Raw genomic sequence first — 22459 nt, 5'->3', positions numbered from 1 at the left:
CTGACCTTTTAAAAAAAAAATTTTCCAGGGAAGAAATTGTAGATCAGTGCTGACACAAACACCATTTCCAACTTTGGTTAATACACTGCAGAATAAATCTGTATTAGAATTACAAACGAAACAAAACAAAACAAAACAACACATATCTAGACATGTTTTCTTGAAGATATTTGGGAACTTTTTGGAAGGGGCCAGAGATCTTGGCATGTATTGATTAAGAACAACTAATATTGATATTTTGTGAATTTCATTTACGTCCGTGATAGAAACATGGCAACTTGGAAACGACAGTGTATTCTCGGGTGTTATGAGGGGAAATTAACCAAATTCTTCTCAGATGAGCATGGGACTGAATTTTTCAGGTTTCCAAGTCAGCTGCTTGGAGTTTTAGCCCTTGTTTCCCATATGAAACACTTGTAGAAAGTCACAGAAAGAATAATATAATATTATGACACCAAATGTGTCTTCTGCCTTTGTATTCCCAGTACCAGGTGCCAGGTATGACACACAGTAAGTCAAAATTAAAAGGGATCCTGAAGACTATGGAACTCTCTCTGTTGCTGAGGGAAGACATTGTCCTAGTCCCAATGTTTCCGCTCAATGAGATTCTCTCTTCCCTGGGGAAGGATCGAGTAAGATATTAGAGACAGACCAGAGAAGACATCACCAATGCAGTACCTCTAGTAAGATGCTTACCTGGAGGTTAGACGTACTCTATGCCTTCATGGATCCTGCAGTCTAGTGGGGAGACAGCCTACTTTAGCACCTTGTGGGAAGTGTTAGGGTAATGAAGGCACTGACAGTGATGGAAATCAGCATACCCTTCCCTCCCTCCGGGAAGGGGTGACACCTGCCCGAGACTGAGGAATGGGTAGGCATGGTGCAAGGCAGGAGTGAGGAATGCTATATGATTACAGGATGATCACAGACAGGCTGAGTGATGACAAGCGGCATGTGAGTGTGGAATTGTACATGGCCCAGTGGCAGGCGAAGGGCACTCTGTGCCTCCCTCCTCGGTGCCCACTGGTATTTCCAGTGTCCTGCTTAACAGCTCCATATGGATGTGCCGCAGCCACAAAATCCATCATGTTCCAAAGTCTAGCTCAGTGTACCCATTGTCTCCTACGGTTGGATAATATTTTGAGACGTTAATTTATAATTCTTTTTTCATTTTGTACTTACTTTTTTGTTGCCTCAGGAGAAATATATGGCAGGGTGAAAAGGAGTTCTTTCCTTACTGTCAAAACCTTATGCCCTAGACAGGAGACAGAAGAGCCGGTCAAAGAAGATGTTTGCTGAAAAAAGCAGAAGAAAGAAGAAGCCTAACTCTAAGAAGAGCTGCTCTTGTTATCTGGAAAGAAAAGCATGTCCAGTGAGACCCTAAGTACAGATGACTGAGGACGGTGAAGCTTAGCAGGATGCTCTTGAGACTCGGTTTTCTTCAGACTCTAGTAGAAGAGTTGGAACAGGAAAGAGCTCAAAGTAGAGAGCAAGTGTGCACAGCAGGGCCATCTCCTCTGCGGCGACTGGACACCAAGGACTTGCCCCCACTTCCTGTCACCACCACTCACTCAGGGCAGGGAACAGCATATGCTTTTGTAACTTTGTCCCTACTCAAAGAATGTGGCAAAACCTTAAGAAAGACAAAGACCTTGAAAGTGAAACAAAATGATGTGCTAACTGCTGCAAGCTCACACTGAGGGTTTCCCTCTGTTCTCTTTTGTGTCTCCAGGGCTGAGTGACCTTTGCACCTTCTTCCTCTGGCTTTCCTAGCAGTGGCTTGCTGGTGGGAAACACAACACTGGCACAGAGGTAGAGGGCAGGAGGAGCCAAGGGGAGGAGAATCTAGGCAGGGTACTCCCCCGATTTTTCCCAGGTGCTTTGGCAGCTGGCCCTGCTTCCTGGCCCTCGCTCTGGCAGCCTGCACTCTGCCTCCTCACTTACCTCCCCAGGTAGAAACTGAGGTGGCTGATTTCTGGGTTACTTCACTATGTCCCAGTTAGTTTCTGAGGTTTTTCATCTCTGCCTTACCAATTCCCTGCATTCAATGATCTGTGTGTCTTTTAAATAGTCTCCATTTTCGTGGTTAGACTCTGTGCGAAGGCTCTGTGTGAAATAAGTTAGTTTCTAGGAAAGGTGATATTGTGTTTCTTCCACACCTACCTTGGTAGTTTGTTTCTTGGTGTTAGGTTGTTACCAAGTTTGCCTATCCTGTTCTCTCAAGCTGGTTGTCTGCTAGGCGACAGTATTTATGTTGATATATAATCCTATACAGACCACTAACATTTTAAAGTGATTGTTTTGGGGAAAGGATACATTGAGACAAAGATAAAACCACAAAAGATGCATTTGCGATGCAACACTGGAATTCCTAGGTTCAGAATGCCTTTCAAATCACAAGTTCAATTCTACTTCCATGAAGTATGTCATTTTTAATAGAGTGAAAATAGATTATCAATGAGCACAAAAAACCTCTGGGAAGGACTTTGACACCATTTCCACCTCTTGAATCCCCTGTACCCACAGCCCTTGCAGCCTACACCCAATGTGATTAAGACAGTACCAAGTCAGAACCCATGGGTGGCACATATGCACCCCCGAATGGGTCACATAAAGCTATTACCACCTATTACCAAGTGGTGAAGTGGTTTATTGGGTGTTCTTTGGGACACTCAAGGATGGACCCATGTTTGGTTGGGTGAAGAGTTGGGAGATGGATGCATGAAGCACCTCCTAGAAAGGAAGGTAATTTGGAAACAATATTTTCTCAAGAGGACCAGCCTTGAGCCTGATGAACTAAGTGGGCAAATCAGAACGTTATTGCTTTTGGCCGAAGATCACTGGCAAACTTTCAGAACAAAGGGCAAGTACAAGGCATTCTTCTAAAAAGGTTGTAAGGGCAGGAGGACAAATGATATTCAGTTTCTGAAAATAAACTATATAATGGTTTACAGGTGCTCTTACAAGAAGGATCATCAGAACAACTGTGTCAAAAAGATCAAAATCTGAAGTAACTGTATTCTTCCCAAGTACAGATAAAAAAAAAAAAAAAAAAAAGACCAAAAGAAGGGGAAAATCCTTTCCCTTATTCAAAGTATGTTGTTCTAGGTTCCTTATTTGATAAATTATATGAAAAATTAAATTGGAAAAAAAGTAAATGATGTTGTTCAAAATTGTTTGGAGAATCTTCACGAAAATTTCATCTTTCCTTTACTCTCCTACATATTTAAGGGTACATGAAAAGCAGTAGGATAAAATTTTCTGTAGCGGAAAACTGCCAGGAATCATCCCTTGGACTGAAGTGGTGGTCGTGGTGGTGTTGTATTTATTGACTTTTGTATTGTCAAGAACATATCCAATTTGAATCAAGAATTGTTTAAATTTGTGTTGATGTCCACCGAATTTATACTTTTTATGTTCATATAAAGCATTAAAAAAACAAAATGAAACAACAAACTGTTGGCTTGACACTGCTAAATTTACATGTATAAATGCTAAGGTTCTCTGGGCGTATTCACACCCATCTCTGCCAATCAATGACTAGCTATGTGACCTTGAAGTTCCTTACATTTTTTGCAGTAAAAAAAACATGGATCACCATGTTGAGAGATAAATTTGGCAATGCATGCAAAAAGGCCTGGCACACAGTAATATCTGAATCAATGTCAGTAAACCGTTTATCCCTGAGCTTAATCAGGTTGGCAGAAATGTATACGAATTGAGGGGGAAAAAAAGATATTGATGAAAGAAACAATTTCTTACAAGATTGTAAAAGATCAAAGAAAACAATTTCTTGCAAGAATAGAAAAGATCAAGCCTGTAGATTCAAAACTAGGTAATCCAATCAAAATGTGAATTTGAACTTCACCTTCCGCACACATTCACTGAAAATTTAGTAAGACTGACACTACAATTTGTAAATTCATGGGCAGACTCCAGTCTTCTCTACGCCTGCTCAGTGCCTTCAAGCACAGACTGGAAAATGACACACAGGAGCACACCACTGCGCTGGGGAAGCCTGCCTGCGCCTCCCCAGGCCTGCAAACCCGAGCTCTGCAGTTGCAGTGCAGGGTCTGGGCTGGGGAGGGTGTGTTTACCCTCCACCCCGGCCCCCCCCTCCGCAGCCCCCTGGGCCCTGCCAACTTCTCAGGCCTCCAGGCGCCTCCACCGCCCGCTGCCCGCCGCCCGCCCTTCCTCCCGGGGCGTGAGCCGGGCGCGGGAGGCGGGCCCAGCGCTGACGGGCTGCGCCTCTGCAGCGCGAGGGAGGCGCGGGAAGGCGGGCGGCGGCGGCGGAGGCGGAGAGGAGGTGGAGGAGGCGGGGACTGCGCCGGGCGGTAGCTGGCGCCCAGAGCGGTGGGAGAGGAGCGGGTACCCGCGGGCTCGGTTGCGGCCTCTGCCCGCATCTCGGCGCCGCAGCCCCGCGCCTCTCCGCCCTTGTCTGGGGTCAGCGGCCCGGGCCCGGAGGAGGCGGTGGAGCGCTGAGCCGCTGGTAGGTTGCACGGGGACCGCGGCTCCGTCTGCAACCTTTTGTGCCGCAGAATAGGTGGTAGTGATGGGTGGGGGTGGAGAAGGTGCCCCTTTCCCGAGCCGGGTGCCAGTGCCGATCCGGCGCCTCCCTTTCCTCTTCGCCTCGTGTCCGGGCGAGGCGCGCGGTGGCGGCAGCCCCGGCCGGGCAGGCTTCGGGATGCGAGCTGCTGCGGCCTCAGTGTCCCTGGCCTCGGCCGCTGGGTCCCGCCCGCGCTGGGGGCTGCGGGCTGGGACCTGGGTGGGGCGCGCAGGGTGGGCAGAGCCCGCAGCGCCCTGACACGGGGTGGGGCCGGAGCCGCCGCGAGTGTGCGGCGCGTGTGAGTGCGGGGGCGTGCGCCCTGGGCGCGCGCGGCGTGCGCTCGGCGGGAAGGTGCGGGACTCAGGTCCGGATCGCCTCGCCCGGGGCCGCGGCGTGGAAGTCGGGGTGCGTTGGCGCGCGGCGCGGGCCCGCGGGCCCCGGGGCTTGGGGGTGCATTGAGAAGTAGCTTTTCCTGGGCCTGCTGCGCCCTTGGCCAGAGGCCCGCCCAGGAGCAGGATGCAAGTGCCCGGGCCAGATAGCGCCCGCCCGGGCCGGTCTCCGTGGCCTTATCGCGCTCGCCGCGTCCGACCGCGGTGCAGCCTGGTGGCCCGGCCGTCGGCGTGGCTGGCCGTTCGGGCTGGCGGTGGCCGCGCGCGTGTGCGGATCGGGCTCTAGGCCGGCCCGAAGCGAAAGCGGCAGATGTGGCCGAGCATCGCCGCCCTTGCCCCACCTGTCGCGGGTGGAGTTGGGGCTGCTGGGAAGCGCAGAGAGAGGGTTTCGAGGAGGGCAGCACTAAGACCTGAAGTAGCGGCCCCATTGTGAAGCTGCCAAACTCTAGTGGAATCCGCAAATCTGTGCAGGAAGAAGCCTAGAACGCAGAGAACAGTGGCCCCGTCCTTTTCCCTCCAGAGCATTCCGCATCCTCAGGGACTCCCAGCTTCTCTACCCACGCCGCCCAGCACCGGCTGGGTCGGAGATCTGTGCAAGCGTGTGCGTGGATTTCTGCAAGTGAGTGTCTGTGGCCGTGGTGCACAGGGGGAACCGGTGCTGGGGCTTGTTAGTCTTTTGGAGAGGAGGAAGAATGGAGGCAGCCGCCTTTTACAGTGAGCTTGCCACTCCTGTCCAGAGAACAGTTCTTGCGCTACATTTCTGCCTTTAGTGAAACTCCTCATTTTATATTGTTTTCTCAAAAAGCTGCCATTCAGTTTAGATTTTTAGAACATTTTTTTTTTTCTAATCTCGTGGAACAGGGAAGACCCTTCCCAAAGTTTATTTTCCCCGCTCATCTGAAAATACAGTATGGGTTATTACTGCAGAAGCTTTGGCTGCTTCATTAATATAAGGCCAAGATTTATGCCTACATTGTGATGTTTAAGGAATGTTTCACATAGTTTGGTATTATGTAACTGTGTACTATATAAACTTTAAAATGAGCAGGGTCTAATATAAAGAAAAAGCAGTGACCTTTCAATGTGGTAAGAACCGATGATGTCCAGCATATTTTCGCGAAAGTTTTGGGTTACTTAATTGCAAATGAAATTGTTAATACTAGTTCAGGCTAGAACATAGTTTTATTGACTTTGCGTAATGAATTTGTATATTATTTTCTCTGTGCATTTTTGTATATTTTGGAGAGCTGTTTTAATGATAATTCTTTAAAAGCAGAGTAGTGGGAATAATAAAGCTTTATGCATGTGATTTAAATTTCCTTGCTGATTTGTAGCCTGAGGTGGTAAGTCAGTTCTCTTCCAGCTGAGAGAAGCTTGAATTCTGTCACCAGCTTGTCAAAATGAGTACCTGATTTTAAGCTTTCTTTGGAAGGTTAGTCATTTCCACCGTGTACACCTGTACTGTTGTGTTTTGCTTCCTAAGAAGTAAATTTCTCATAAAAACTGCGTGTAGACCTTCAGTTCCGGTTACCGTCAGTCATATTTGCAGTGAAACTGGAGTATTTTTTCTAAAAGTAGAAGGGCAACTTCGTATGAGACTATATTAGTAACTTAGGTTTAATTTCTAATAGCAGAAGTGGAAAGAAATGAATGCTGCGCTTTTTAAGGGGTTACTATTAAAAGATCTGATGCTCGAAAGAGAAACACGTTATTTTCTTACTGAGCCAGTTATGGGTTGTCTCTTACCGTGTTGGTGAGGTTATTGGTTTGTAAGACCAAAGATGGTTTTGGAAAGGTCATACCCTACCTAATTCTTTCACAAAACTATTGATGATTTAATTTTTACAATTTGCAAATGATGAAGCAAGATTATTGGAAAGTAACTTGTACAAAGAGAATGAGGTACAGTTAAGCTTTCTTTTCTTCATTGTGTGTGGTACCTCCACATTAAACCGTTTTATTTCTGCCCAGTGTTTTGTTAATTGAGAGATGTTTTGGTTCACCTCTCTAACTTGTTTTTAGAGTAGACTTTGAGACTAGTGATGACTAGTTTGAATGGAATAAAAAAAATCTATTTTTTCCAAGTCCTTTTTAAAATTATTGGTCTCCTTAAAATGTCTCTCAGAAATACTGTCTGCTCTCTTTCTGTCTGTCTGACTCTCTCTCTAATCATGTTTTGGGAATAAGAATTCAAAGTTACAACTTCTACTTTACTAATTTACTTAACTTACCTTCCTATCCTTAATGATTAGTGGGATTGATTTACCGAAACTCAGAAGGACTATGTACTGGCTTTCATGTTTATAACTTTACAGTTTATTCCGTGATAAATCTTGCTAATATGTTCCTTGTTATTTTGCTGGTGTACCTGCTGAAACCTTAGATTTAAAGATATGTGTGTGTGTGTGTGTGTGTGTGTGTGTGTATTTTATGTGGACCTAAACATTTCTAAATGGAGTTTTCTATAGTTTACAAAGACCGTGCCCTCTTCTGGGCTTCCCCTCTGGCCTGGTCTTAAACATTTTGCATTTGTCCCAGTGCCTGTACATTGTCTAGACATTTGCTGTGACTCAAGAAACCTTGTTGAATGATTGGCTGGTGAACAGTTGAGCAGTTGAGTAGATACAGCCAAAAAAAAGTATTCCTGAAATCAGTGTGCAAACCATTATGTAACAGAAGTCTGTTTCTTCCATTTAAGATATTCATTGCTTTTCCATGATTATATATTACTTTTGAGTAGGACAACAGTACAGTTGCCATCTGGGGACATTTTTGTGAGTTAATGGGGGTACTGTAAATAGTTATTTCAGGGTATTGACTGAACTGTGACTAAGGTCACCCTACTTTGAAGGACTTTTCTTTAATGTTGATAGTGTGTATGGTCTTTCCACACACTTACTAGTTAAGGTTTGCAAATTTTGTTATTTGTGGAAGCCTAATTTGCAATCAGTTGGTGGGTGTCTTTTGCTGAGTAACCCAGAGAGGCCCATAGGTAGCTCATGGCTGACCTTAATTTTGTTTTTCTTGTTTGCAGGGTAATGTCCTTGGGCCTTCTGTTTGATTAGCTTCTTGGAGCTTAAACTTTGTATTCTGTAGCGTCCACTGTATTTACTTCCTCTGGGTTGCTGTGTGTCATATAGAATGTGTCTAAGAGTTGCATGGGATCCCTGTGCTGCTGAGTGAAGAGGAAATCCATTGGTGGGTCCCAGCCCCAGCCAGCCTGAAGACTTAGTCAGTTGCAAGCATTAGACACTTGCAGATTTTCAGCTGTTCAGAATGGGTGTTCATCTTGGAAAGCTACATGTTTTGGGTGGCTTTTACATTATAGTCTTTACCTGCTGTTTATGGGAGCTGGAAGGGAGGTAAAACCCTTCTTATAATTTTGTAGTAGCTTTGTCTACAGGTAGGTTTTTAAAGCATTTTTAATGCAGTTTCTTGTTTCATTCTTTATTTTGTTCCCTTGTTTTCATCACTTTTGCCCATGCGCAGACAGGAGCATTCAGTTCAGGTGCACACAAGCAGTAAGCCACATGTCAGCAGCGGGTAAAAGTCGGAAATGGAACAGAGCTCCTGCTCCATGGGTCTGCCTTCTGTTGCCCTGGCCTCTGTTTGTATTCTATTTTTGACTTGGCACTGGCATAACAGAGATAATCAGTTACTACACTTTGTTTACTGTGAAATTGCCGACCATTTCCTGGACCGCCCATCAGCTCCAGTGCAAGAGTTGGATAATTACTTCAAGGCTCCACTGCCTTCAAATCCAGGTGGAGGTTTTAAGCTTGATTTCTTTCTTTTGGTGTTGGAAAAAAAGTTCAAAAGTATAAATGGTGTTCCAGGGAATTCAAAAGTTTGACAAGAAAAATGCAGCATCGAATACATGGAATAAAATATGAAGGTTTAAATGGAGTTAGGACTTTTAAAATTGTATTTACAACTAAGACATTCAGATGTTTCAAAGGTTTCTTGATTTTTAAACCAAGTTATGTAAAGTCTGAGATTTCTCACTGTGTCATAGATGTCCTGAAAAATAAAGGTAGACATCTGTATTTGGTTCCCAGCTGTATAATCACCAACTATTAGTTGAAACTTTTCCTTTGCCTTATAATTTATGATTTAAAACATAACTTAGAAGCCTGTAGGAGACAGTCTATGAATTAGCAGGATTTTATATAAAACTTTCTAGTCGGTACCTTAAAATCCTAGTTATTTTTAAATTGGAAATAATCTCAGAAATACTAGCAAAATCTTAACTTCCTGCATCCATTTCGCAAATGAGAAAATAAAACTTTTAAATAAAGTGCTTCCCCAGGTATTTAAAGTAGGATTCCATTTACAGGTACTAACTAGTGTATTTTTCAAAAACATGATGCTATTAAGACTGTGCTTATCACTGACCATAGACCAAATGAATATAAAGACAAATAATAAGTTTGACCCAGACCATTTAGGGTTCAGATTCTTGCCCTGTTTCTCAAATGGTATCATTTGGGTGAATATTTGAAATGGTGGTAAAAATACTTTCCTTATGGAGTAAAGGTGAAATGACTGTGTATAGCAGATACTAAAAAATATCAGTTTTTGTTCACTCCCATTTTCCCTGAAAAATCTGCTTGTTTAAGATACCAATGTGAGGGGCTGGGGATTTAGCTCAGCGGCATAAGTACCTGCCTTGCAAGCAGGCAGTCGTGAGTTCGATCCCTGGTACCGATAAAAATGAAAAAAATAAAAATAAAAAGATACCAATGTGAGCTTTAGAACAATAGTATTGGGAATATTTTTGAGGACAACTTTATGAAATACAAAAAAACCCCAGGTGATAGTTTTTGTTACATTGTAGTACATTTTATGATACAACCAGAGACTTTGTTGTTGAAGAAAAAACTACTTTTCATTATCTAGATTTTTTGGTTAGCCAATTTAAAAGTCGTTAATGGTGCAATAAATGGAAAGGGGCCATGTCTGTTATACACACTGAAAGTTCTGAGGGCTGGTAACCATGCTAGTTTCTCTGAAGATCATTGTGCTATGCATGATCTCCTAGTTTCTCAAGCTGGGGGAGCAGATACCTTTAACTTAGTAAATTGTCAATTTCCTTTTGCTGAAACTCAGAAAGATGTGACAGATGTCTTGCTTTTTAGAAAGGCTTTAGTTTGAGAACTTATTGCATGGCACTCTTGCCATTTTTTTTTTTTTTTTTTAGGTTCTGTGCATCTCTGTAGCTAAAATCAACCCCTTCAGCTCATTTGAGCTTTGCCCCCTCCATAAATTGACCACCACAATGGAATACTCAACAGCCCAAGCTCTTTACAAGTAGAGAAAAGCTTTGGAGAGTTTTCTTGGTTTCAACAAATTAACCCAATTAACTGGGGAGGCTGGAGATAAAGATAGATTCTCTTGCACATTAATTCCCCAGGTAAGCAGGCAAGGCACAGAGAAGATGCCAGAAACCTTAAATAAGGTGGCAGCTAAAGAGAAGTATTTTTCTGCCTTTTAAATAATATTTTCCAAGAACCTTTCGATTGTTTTCCTCCCAGCAGTCTTACAAAGAATTTTTATTGTTACTCTCTTACTGGTTCAAATGAGTAGACACCAAAAATTAATTGCATAATAATAATAATATCACGTCTGAAGAGGGCTTTGCGGTATGCAGAACACGTCCACCTACCTCATCTCATTTGATCCACATAACAGTTGTATTAGGGAGGAAGGAGGGAATTATTGACCTTATTTTAGAGACTGCTATTTATGCAAGGTCAGGAAGCAGAGACCTTGGCAAGTCTTGAGCAAAGATCTGTCCTTTTTTTTCCAGCCACATCATTCTTTTTTTCCATAAAATAGTGTGAACCTGTTGAATTCAGAAGAGGACTAGATGGCAGAACCATCACTGAAGTCCCTTCTCTTTCTTTTCCTCTGTTTAGCCTAGTTAGATATTCTTAGTCTCTACATACAATTCAAGAAACAGAATATAGCGGCACAGTGTGGTGAGATGTTTGAGGGTTCATTTAGCTGAGTGCACTCAAAATTAATTTTTAATTAAATTAATTAATTTTGTATTCTTTATAACCTATACCAGGTATCAGTACCTCCTGCTGGTTTCATCCTGTTTTGCAGTTACAGTTGATATAATTGCCTTATAGATTCTGTTATTTGTTAAATTACTCGTTTATTTTTGTATTTCATGTTTAGTATCTGGAGTAGAACAGAAAAATTATTATGCTTGTGCCCCCTTGGGACCCTTTGGAGATTGTATGGTGACATCTTCTGGGACATAGTCTGGTGAGTTATATTTTGCTTTTTGTGTGTTGTTAGCTAGTTACATGAAACATACAATGCATTTTAAGAATTGCATAAATTTGGTGCGTATGAAATGTCAATGTATCATTGCAGGTATATTTAGTATGAGATTTTTAGTAGTTAAAACTAAAATCATGATTGCAATATAGTAACTTTTTGAAGTATTTGACTTTTTGAATATATATTTTTTAAAATTTCTGTATGGTAAAGGAGTTTGTATACAATAACACTGTAGGATATATAGTAATTAGAGAAGTTGCTCTAACTTGGGAAATTTTAGTAAAAATATTAATCTCCAAAATTTGGTGAAATAATTTGCAGAAAGTTCTAATTGTGTGTAATACATAAAGCAAGGCCAACAGGTGGCTGAATGGAGAATCATTTTCATTTAGTTGAATAGCAAATTGCTGAGAGAGCGACATTCCTTTTATCCTCCTATGAATTTAATCTGTTAAACATATGCAGTGCTGTTGCTTCCTTTAGCTGTCTTTATTTTCAGGGTGTCACGTGTCTGTGGTGACAGAGTTGTCTGCATGACCTCAAGTCTTTGAAAGGAACGTAATTAATAACGGTCTTTGTAACACTTTTGCATTTTAAAAACTATATTATTGTGAGTCCTGCTTTGATATGTCAGTCTACGTGGCCAATACCTTTGTAAGTCCTTGCTTTGAATGACGTAGAGAGGTCACGGTCCTTGGAAAATGCAGCTTCATGCTAAGCATTTTCTAAATTAATGTCCAACAGCAGAATGATTCATGATTCGAAGGAGTGATGGACAAAATAAATGCTGCTATTGTTAAGTAGATGGTGCTTCTCAGCTTTATAAAAAATGCATTTTAGAACACTGAAAAAATGGAAACACTGCTAAAACTTCTGGTTTAGGGAAAAACAGCAGCAAGTTTGAAAGCAGCCTCAAGTGTAAAAGCACATTTAGGGGATTCGGTAAGAAACCGTGTAGCTGAGTGACTAACTCACCTAAAGCTAGGAGCAGCTGGTGGAAATTGCGGGAATGTGTGTGGCAGTCTAAATCTGTCTACATCTGTGTTCATTTATATTTGTATGCATAGGTTCTGTTTGTAAGCAAAATGCCATTCTAGCAGAGCAGTAAAAGGGGAAGTGAATCAACTTGAGAGAAAGTCAGCTGCCTGTCCTAGAAGGTGGTCACATATACAGTGGTAACCATTAGGATTCCTCTGACTCTTCAGACTATGCAGGCCAAAAAATTGTAAAGTTGAGACTATGTTACAAAGACTTTATTTTTGACATCAGGCTTGTTGAAGTCCAGCACGTCTGTATATAGTAAAATTCAACCTGGCATTGAACCCCAGATTGCTGCCTGGAGCGACCCACTTTTTAATTTTTTATCTTGAGACAGGGTCTCTTTAGGTTGCTAAATTGCCCAGGTTGACCTTGCACCGGATCCACCTGAGTGCTTGGATTACAGACCTGTGCCACCACGCCAGCCAGAGTTGGTTCTGAGGTATATAGTTTGATGTGTTTGGACCAGTGTATCCAGTCATGTACTGACTGATAGAGTCAGTATATCCAGTATTCACATCAACCCCAGATCCCCTCTGTAATCTGTTTCCTCTCACCACGTCAGGTCCCGGCAATCGTTGGTTGATAGTTTGCTTTGTCTAGAATGTCACATAAATGGAGTCACTAGCATTTTTCTGCCTGTTTCTTTTGCTTGGTATATTCCTACTTTGTACCTCTTTATTGCTGAATGGTACTCCATTGTGTGGATGGACCACGGTTTGTTCATTTGTTTCCCTGAGATCGGTGTTTGGCTTGCTTCAGGTTTATGGTCACTAGGAATCACACTGTTACAAGCAGTCATCTTCAGGTCTTTCTGTGAACATATATTTTTATTTTTCTTGGGTAAATACAGGAGTGGAGTGGCTGGTTTATTTAATAAGTATGTATTCAACTGTGTAAGTTGCCAAATTGTTTACCAAAGAAGCTGCACCTGCACAGGCTTGTGAGTAGCTAATAGGCTGAAGTGTGTGCAGATGAAGTTTCTTAAATTTCATTCAGCACAGATTTATTTTTATTTTATATCCAGTTTTAATAAGTTTGGTTAGTAAATATTTTCATCTCACTGTGGTTTAGAAACACTAAATTAAAAAGCCTTAGGGGTAAGTGGTTAGTGGTTATAGGGCGACAAATTATGTTCACCAACATAACTAAACAAGAGTAGGAACTTAAAAGAGTGAAATTCCTCTTGATAAATTCTGTCTGGCAAGTTTCCAAGCCTCTATGCATATTAAAATCAGTTGGAGTTCTTTTAAAAATTTCTAAACCCAAGCTCCACCCTAGTTCAGTTAAATTACAAATCTGGAGTGGAACGCAGATAATCTGTATTTTATGAAGCTCCTTGAATAATTGCGTTGTATAGACAAGTTTGGAGCTGTGTACTGGAATCACAATACAGTGAAATAAAAGGAGCACTGGACGTGGAGCCAGGAGACTGGGGTTTAGTTAAGGTCACTAAGTACCTGTGGACTCAGGCACACCCTTGCCTTTCTGGCTTTAGTGTCTTCTATTCAGGTAGGTGAACTTCCAAGAAAATTCTGGCATTGAAACTAGGTGATTCTAGCCATCAGTAATACATTAGAGACCCCATCTCATAAAAAGTTAATTATCAGTTATGCATTAACCCTAACTCCATCTCATAAAAAAGATGTTCTATTCTGAAAGGTTCATTTGAGGTGCTTCTTAGAAAAGATTGTGTTAACATGAGGATGTTTTTCTTTTGGATATTTGAGGTGATTACATTGTATCTCTTTTCACCTATGTGGTAATATGAGTGAGGAATAGAAAATTTAAATACAGTTAAAGCATATAAACAGTGCTTTGCTTACTGGAGGTAAGTTTTTTTTTAAAAATCAACTTGGTTTTTAAAACATTTGCAGATCTCAGTACTTTCTAAAAAAGAAGACCTTGTATCGCAGTTGTGAAACATATCAGCTATTCTCAGAGCTGGCCTAAAGAGCTGAGGTAGCGAACGTTATATTTTCAGAATATCATTTTTGATGCCAAATGTGTGGGAGGCTCGGCCTCTAAGAGAGCGTTAGAGCTGTGTACATGGCACGTAGGCTGTAGCCTCTGACTGTTTGGTGGATGGAGATCTGTGTGTGCTGGGGTTTGGGCCTGTTTGCTTTAGTCGCAGGCATAATATTCACATTGGGGTATTGCATACCCTGGTACTTTAAAAGTGCACATTGTGTTTTTCATATATATGTGTGTTATTTTCCCTTTTCTTGAAGGAAATGCGACATTTAGTTTGTAAATTTCTTTCAAGAGATAGTGAAGTCTTACAGGTGAAAAATGCAGAGACTTGAGGTCAAAGAATGGGTGTGATGCTTTTTTCATTTATCTTTTCCTTTTGAGAAAATTAGACACAGTGTCCTGGCCACATCATCTTTTTTTGTTTGTTTGTTTGTTTTGTTTTGTCTTTTTATCCGTACTGGGGATCGAACTCATGACTGCCTGCTTGCAAAGCAGGTGCTTATGCCGCTGAGCTAAATCCCCAGCCCCCACATCATCTTTTCTTTTCAGAAAAAAGATGTTTGGAAACAGTACAAATAGCCTGCTAATGAATGTGTAGATTATACTTTTTAAAAACATTTACATTAATTTTTAGTTATTGGAATTGTAAATTCATTCTCTTTGTAAAAGTGGAAATCTTTTACATAAAACTGTGATGCACCGCTATAAAAATTTAAAAAGCGTATATTGTCTCGCTTACCATTTATGCTTTTGGAATTCCTTGTGGAAATGTTCCTATGGGTGTACGCACGCGCGTGTGTCATGGTGAGAAGTGGACACCCACTCTTTTTTATAAATACATAGAAAGGATACATCACAGTAGGGGTTTCCTCTAGATGTGTCTTGCGCTAGTAGGAGCTGGAGAGGGATTTTGTCATTTTCAGTATGTCATTATGAATCACTTGAATTGGGTGTCTTTCAGTGTGTGTGTTATGTTTATAGACCTCAAAAACAGAAAAAAGAATAAGCAATCACTGAAGCAGGTTAATGAGTAGAAAAGGGTAGAAGTTATCTGACCAGGAAAAGTGGTTAATCGAGTGTTTTTGGACCCTGAGAACTCCCTGAGCTCGCTCTCTGCATTTAGAGAACTCAGCGAGCAGGGGAGAGCCGCAGTTCTGGTGCGCACTACAACCTGTTGCTTGGAGTTGCCCCTGACTTAGACATCTAGCCTGGGAGTTGACTGTGGATAATTTCTAGAAGTATTCGCGCTCTGTAACCTTATCTTTCATGGAACCTTGCCTGCCTTCGTCTCAGCAGATTCTGCTTATCATGAAAAGGGCATTGTTTCACTTCAAATTGGCTTTTCTGCTTGTATTTTCTTTTGTATACTTCCATGTACAGAATATGTGCTGCTTCTATTGCTATTACATTAACACTTGTCAGAAATTTTCTGTTTCCAGTCTTTAGCATTAAACTCTGCCTCAGTAGAAACATGAAGGTCGTGTATTCTGATTTTTAGTGGTCTGGAATATACAGGGTAACATTCGACCTGATTCCTTGATTTCCTGTGTATGAATGCAGTGGTAATCATGGTATGCACACACCTGCCAGTAGTGTTTTTAAAGGGGCTTTGTCATCCTTTACCTTGGCAGTATGCTTTTTTAAAAAATTTTTAAAATTTTTTATTGGTACCAGGGATGGAACTCACGACTGCCTGCTTGCAAGGCAGGCGCTTATGCCACTGAGCTAAATCCCCAGCCCCAGCAATATGCTTTTTTGATACAGGCTTATTTTAGAACATGAAATAAAACGTTGACTCATGAATAGTATTGCTAAGTCCATAAGCAGTTTTTTTGGTGGTAAAACCTGGGGAATATGCTGCTAAAACACACGTCATCTCACTTTTGTAGTCACTGTAACTGAATTTCCTAATGAATACATTGTAATTAAAAAAATAGATTTGGTCTACTTAGCAGGAAAGCCCATGCTTAGCATGCATGAGTGCCTTCCCCTCAAAACGAGAGAAAACATAACAAAGGTTTAAAAAAACACTGTAGGAAAATGCTAGGCATCCTCCTTTCATACTGTGCTGGCCCCGTGCAGTGTTGCTTACCATAGTTCGTCTGCTTGGGAGCAGGGTTGCTTGCTGACTTTGAAACTGTTCACTCTTTAGTGTCATTTTTGGCAGAATCCTAGAATTTGAAGGCAAGTAGGCTACCTCTTCAAATGTGGCAGTGCCTAAGTGGATTCTGTTCAAAAAATAACCTGAGAAAGTTGATTCTGTCTTTCTCGGGGTTTTGCCCTAATATTTAAATTCTCGGGCCAAGAAATTCTCAGGAATTTAATGACAGAAAATGTTCCCTTTGCAGTCACCATGACGAACGGGAGGTGGCTTCAGTGGAAATGTTTGCCAGTGAGCCTCTTTCTTGTGGAACTGGGCCTCTGTATGTTTCCTAGTGCCACATGGGAGGTGTCCTTTAGAAGGGCAGTGTGTAAGTGAGAAGGATTCTTCTGAAAGATGTAAGCAGTTTCTGAGAGTCCAGGGTCCACCATCCATGCTCCTACATGAGTTCTTTAAGGAACAGACCTGAAGCCGTCTGGTCCAGGTAGCAGGACCATAGAGAGATTGGGGAAGCCTTCAAAAAGCTGTTCTGAGAACGCACTATTGTTTGGAGCTAAAGTAGTGGTGTTTGATGACTAAACAGTGCAAATAATGTTCCAGCTCTTAAAATTCCTTGTCAGAAGTTTGGCAGGGAGCAGCCGTGCATGTAATATTGAAAAGTAGCCTTTCCTGTTTCAGTGCAGTGAGTCTGTCTTTCAGAAATTTTACCTAGAACTATTGGCCTGTTTTGCATTGGCCTGACTCGCTAGGTTACATGTGCAAGATAGAACTTAACAGACAGCATGATTTCTTTAATTTTCTGTTTGAATGTGTTTTCTACAGTGTGTGTCTGCTTCAGTAAAATATGGTAACTTTCTTACACCAAGCTGCTTGGTTAAAATTGCCAGAACACTTAAACCATATCTGTTTTTTTCTATTTAACAACCTAAGTTGAATCATTCTCTTCCATGTAGATGTCTCAAGATGTGGGTAGTTTTGCCAAGAAGGTGTGGCCCAGTTGCTTGCCGAAAAACTTTACAAATGGTAGTTACTCATCTCCCGATAATGTGTGTTTCATGGAGCTTCGAATTTTGACCTTTATATAATCTGCACCTACTTTTCTGGTATTACAGGTACTTAATGCTAGGTAATGTATCGTTTCTGCCTGTTTCTGTAAACCTTTGTGTTCTGCCACCCTTTATTTTCAACCCTAAGAGATTCTAAAAGTCCCTGGTGGTTGGCTTGGGACGGCAGGGTTTGTAAAAAGTGGGAATAGACCTGTGGTGCTTCTGTTTGCATGGACTTCCATCTCCTTCTTCAGTGTGGTACACGTTAGCTTGCCTTGCACCTGTTGTCCCTTCTTAGACAAAAAGAATGACTTTTAGCTTGGTGTTGGTATGAATTTCTACTCCACTCAGAAAGAGTGAAGTCTGAGTTCATGTAACGTGGTTGGTGAAAATCCATGGTTTTTTGTGGAATGCTGGACTTGGGAGGGACCCAGCCCATTGTCCCAGTGTGGACCAATTGCTTGAGTGTCACTGTTGGTGGCTTTGCTGACTAGTGCTGAGTCTGTCCATAGCCCTCGTTCCTTCTGTCTTAGACACTCCTCTCCTTGTCCTTCAGAGTGAAGTGTCAAGGAAAGCAGTTCCTGTTTGTAGCTGGCCATCAGGCTTTGTAACTTACAGGCCTTCAATCTGTTCTCTTGTACTCTTTCTAGGCTGGAGAATTAGTTGAGAAAGGCAGGTTTATTTTATCATTTGGATTAGGATAAACATTTGTTTGTGTAGCAGGGAAGTTTGATGATGCTTCACATAATTTTCTGACGTTCGTTACCTGAGAAATCTTAAATGCACACCAAAGTAGCTGGAAGGCAGTATTCTGATCCTGTCTCTAAAGAAACAAATGTGCAGTGCAATATAAATTTATTTTTAATTTAGTAAAATATAAAGTAAGTTACTTTAAATCTAGAAAGGTTGTGAAACAAGGATAGTTTGGCTAAGTCAGAATTGGAAATAGAGGAAGGTTCAGAGTAAATAGTGATCCCTGCCTATATTGATCCCTTTGACATTTGCTTTATCTCAGGAATCATTATGAATGTTTGTTTTTCTGTTGTGTGGTAGACAAGGAGTGTAGTAAGGGCAGTATGGTATCTGGTATCTTCACCCTGTCCTTTGAAAGTAGAGCATGTATGTGAAAGAATATGGTTCTATTTTTTTTTTTTTAATGTTCTTAGTGTTCTAGTTGTTTGGGTTTTAAATGAATATCAAAGCTTCAGGAAATGCTAGCAAATAGTTATATTTTTAATAAAAGGATTTATAAGAATTATGTGATATAATTGCTTTTCTGTAAACTTTTCATCATAAAATCAGTTATTTGACATTTGTACTAGCAATCTGAGATAGTTACCTATATAACCTACTTGCAGTTGAAGATCAGTGAAAATAAATGAAAATAAATAAATGCTTTCAGAAATGATATTGTCACTGTTCCTCTTTATTGTTATTATTTTTTGTTTTGAGACAGCATCTCTCTATATAGTACAGGCTGGTCTTGAACTCACTATGCAGCCTACGTTGGCCTTGATCTTGCAGTGATCCTCCTGCCTTAGCCTCCCGAGTTCTGGGATTGCAGGTGTGCACCACCGTGCCTGGCTCATGTTTTGTTTTCTAAAGTTTGTTTTATCTGCAACTTTCTAGGATCCTAATTGTTACTTGTGGTTCTCATTGAAGTGGTTTTCCAGACCATGTAATATGGTAATTGTGATGAACAATGTTAGCTTTCATTGTGAATCATCCTGCCAAGTGTTAAAGAATCCAAAAGAATGATGTAGGCTTTGCAAAATAGGTCATGATGTGTTTTATGATCAACCATATAATAACACTTCATATTTTATTTTATTAATACTAAATACATGATGTATCGGGATAGGATGAACCTTTTTAAAATTTTATTTTGAAAGTAGTAAAATGGGATAAGATGAACTTTTAAGCTGCAAAATAATTTTCTTTAAATAATTCATTAGGCATATAGAAAGCGGATTGTTTACAAGGTTTGAGGGAAACCTTTTTCAAAGACTCTTATATACCTAACAAGTAATGTTTTAGGTTTAAATTGGATTCTTTGAAAAAACTGATCAGCTTAATCAGTTGTATTATACACTCCTTAAACACAGTTGAAAAGATTTATAGTTATAAAGAGTTGAACATTTATTATAAGTTAAATGAGACAAATATGGAAGATGCACATGTGCAAGTTTGCGTGCTTGCTTTTATTTGCTTAATGTTCAGATCTACATTTGGTTTGCTTAATATTGCTTCAAGGAATAAACTTTATGTCATTGAGTGGAGCGCTGCATTTAGAGAGGTACTGTTTTCTGTTGCTTCTCCGTTGGAACTTTTTGTAATACTGTAGACTTTCATTTAACCTGCCTGTGAGTTCTTGATGGCAGAGAGGTAGTGGTCATTTCATACCTGCTCTGCAATGCTTAGTAAACATAGATAATAATATGCCCATTGCGTGTCAGCTGTATTCCACGCCCCAGGACTGCTAAAAACCTCTGGCCCAGGCCCAAGGTTCTGTGAATTCTATACTCTTCTAATCTGAGTCTGTTTACTTTTAGGAGTGTGCAGATTGGTGCCTAAAATGGAAGTAGATATAAATGGCGAGTCCAGAAGTACGCTGACCACCCTGCCTTTGCCAGTGGCTGAGGTCAGCTCCCCGGGAAAAGCAGAGGCGGAGAAGCCCCGCTGCTCTAGCACGCCCTGCTCTCCCATGCGTCGGACTGTGTCAGGCTACCAGATCCTCCACATGGACTCTAACTATTTGGTCGGCTTCACGACCGGCGAGGAACTCCTGAAGTTAGCCCAGAAGTGCACGGGAGCTGAAGACAGCAAGGCAGAAGCCGTGCCTGCCTTGCGCTCTAAACAGCTGGATGCAGGACTGGGGCGTTCCTCTCGCTTGTATAAGACCAGAAGTAGGTACTACCAGCCATACGAGATTCCCGCTGTCAATGGCCGGAGACGAAGGCGGATGCCCAGCTCAGGAGACAAGTGCACTAAATCCTTACCTTATGAACCATATAAGGCCCTCCATGGGCCCCTGCCTCTGTGTCTTCTTAAAGGTAAGAGGGCTCACTCCAAATCCCTGGACTACCTCAATCTAGATAAAATGAACATCAAGGAGCCAGCTGACACGGAAGTGCTACAGTACCAGCTTCAGCACCTAACCCTCCGAGGGGACCGAGTATTTGCTAGGAATAACACATGAGTGACTTGTCCTGCTAGAACACTTTGGGTCAGCCTACATGTGGCTAGAGAAAATCCACTGTTGTTCTCTGTACATGACTCTTCACATTCTAGATGGTTATATCGGCTAAGTGTTCCTGGAACATAAAAATTGGATCAAATTTTGAATACAGGAATGAAATCACAGGTACCTGGGAGGGGGGATATCATCCTAGAGCACGTAACTGCAATGGAAACAGAATGCTGACTGCTAAGTTTGTATAGCTCTTTAGCTAGGAAAAAAGCTCTGGTACGGGAATTTCATCTTTAATGATTCTGACACTCAAATTGGGAATGTTACCTGCTTGGTTGTTGCTGACTTGGTATGATTCATTAGAAATTTATATCCTAAGTACACAAGTACTTTTCGAATCTCTGTATTTTACTATAAAATGTATGTAATGATTTGTTTTATGAAATTTAGAACTTGAACATTGCTGAATTGGACCACTTTTTATTTTTAAATATTAAGTTTAAATATTTTGTAACTGGTTTTGCACTGAAAAAAGTTAACATTTCAGATTAAGAGAATAATTGTCTTCACTTGCCTCAATAATATTGAGCAATGAATTTTTTTTAATTCCATATGGAAGGTTATTGATCTCTATGGCTGTAAAATATTTCTTTATAGCATTATTAAAGTATGTCTTAATAAAATTAAATTTGGGATACAAAGTATTTATTTTACAATGGGCAGGGGGAAGCTTTTCCGTAAAGTTTCCAATATGAAGTTTTCATAAGTTGAAAAAGTTTCCTTAGTCTTATTTTCTATTTTAAAATCCATCTGGAACTTTAAAATGGAAAGGATTCTTTTAATTGTGGATTATAGGCATAATGATGTTTGCATCTGAATTTGCTATAAGTGAACAGAACTTTAATAGAGGATCTCATGATTTCTACTATTGAATGCTTGAACTATGTATGAAGTAATACTTTTCAGCATGGCTTTGGGTCATTCCGGTTTCAGTTCTGTGCAACACAGCACTCATTGAATTTCCAGTGTAGGATTAGGGTGGAAGCCTAAGGTGCTTCTACAGTTTTAATGGGTTAATCCTGGATTACATAGCAATTTATGTCAATTGCACTGGTTTAATTTGTTGCTAAAGAAATAATGCCCTGGCTTTAGTAACAAATACAATTCAACTATTCTTGAATATATTTTGAAAAAAATGTATGTAACTTACCTTTTGTAAACATTTCTATTTCTTTTTTTTTGTCCTTTTTTTGACTTCTGAAGGTGCAATTTATTATTGATTTGGCATTTCTGGCAATATAGAATTGCATATTTTATGTTTCATTTTGGGATCTGAGAGTTTCTTAGGTGTTAGCAACCTTGCCTATAAAATAAGAACACCTTTTAATTAATTAATGAGTGGGTCATTCCTGGTACAGTTATGATTTTCCTTTAGCCAGAATCAATGGCAAACTATTTAGAGCAGAATAACTATTAGAAAACCCTAGGAACTCTTAATCAATGTTTATTATACTTTCACTAAGGCAAACCATGTGAAAGAGATTTGGAAAGTTGGCCTGGGTCATACTGGGTTGATCAGATTTCTTGGAGAGCTGGAGATTTCCAGCTGTTGTATATTTTACAGTAAATTGCACCTTTGTAACATAGTGTATTGACGAATGATCACTAAGATTAACTATATCTATACAATTACTAGTTTGACAAGAAATAGAATCCTATCAGATGCCAAAGAGTTGGGATTTTTACATTTAATGATTATACACCATTATTTATTGATAATTTACTGATGGAACTGTATTATTTCTAACTATGAAATAAAAGGGTGATGTAAACACTTATTGTTATGTGGTGTTTTGAGGAGGCTAGTTATGTTCATGCTTA

The 22459-nt window shown here is 40.7% G+C and overlaps 1 protein-coding gene across 10 annotated transcripts; it reads left to right on the top strand.

Moving 5' to 3' along the window:
* The first annotated feature begins 4338 nt into the window (after nucleotides 1-4338).
* Nucleotides 4339-22410, top strand: Macir (macrophage immunometabolism regulator). 10 transcript variants are annotated; one of them, XM_063245490.1, is made up of 4 exons: nucleotides 4339-4489; nucleotides 11122-11211; nucleotides 17296-17468; nucleotides 19941-22410. In XM_063245490.1, the coding sequence occupies exons 3-4, from the start codon at nucleotides 17462-17464 to the stop codon at nucleotides 20585-20587; spliced, it is 654 nt and encodes a 217-aa protein (XP_063101560.1). In that variant the 5' UTR covers nucleotides 4339-4489; nucleotides 11122-11211; nucleotides 17296-17461; the 3' UTR covers nucleotides 20588-22410. The 10 variants fall into 10 exon arrangements, with proteins under 10 accessions (XP_063101560.1, XP_063101564.1, XP_063101565.1 ...); XM_063245492.1 differs by lacking the exon at nucleotides 4339-4489 and adding an exon at nucleotides 4815-4951; XM_063245491.1 differs by lacking the exon at nucleotides 4339-4489 and adding an exon at nucleotides 5410-5554.
* Nucleotides 22411-22459: the final 49 nt, after the last annotated feature.

The sequence above is a fragment of the Cavia porcellus genome, unplaced genomic scaffold, assembly GCF_034190915.1.
Source record: "Cavia porcellus strain 051 isolate PalLab524CR breed Dunkin Hartley unplaced genomic scaffold, mCavPor4.1 scaffold_2, whole genome shotgun sequence".
Classification (NCBI taxonomy): domain Eukaryota; kingdom Metazoa; phylum Chordata; class Mammalia; order Rodentia; family Caviidae; genus Cavia; species Cavia porcellus.
This window is presented reverse-complemented; position numbering and strand designations above follow the sequence as displayed.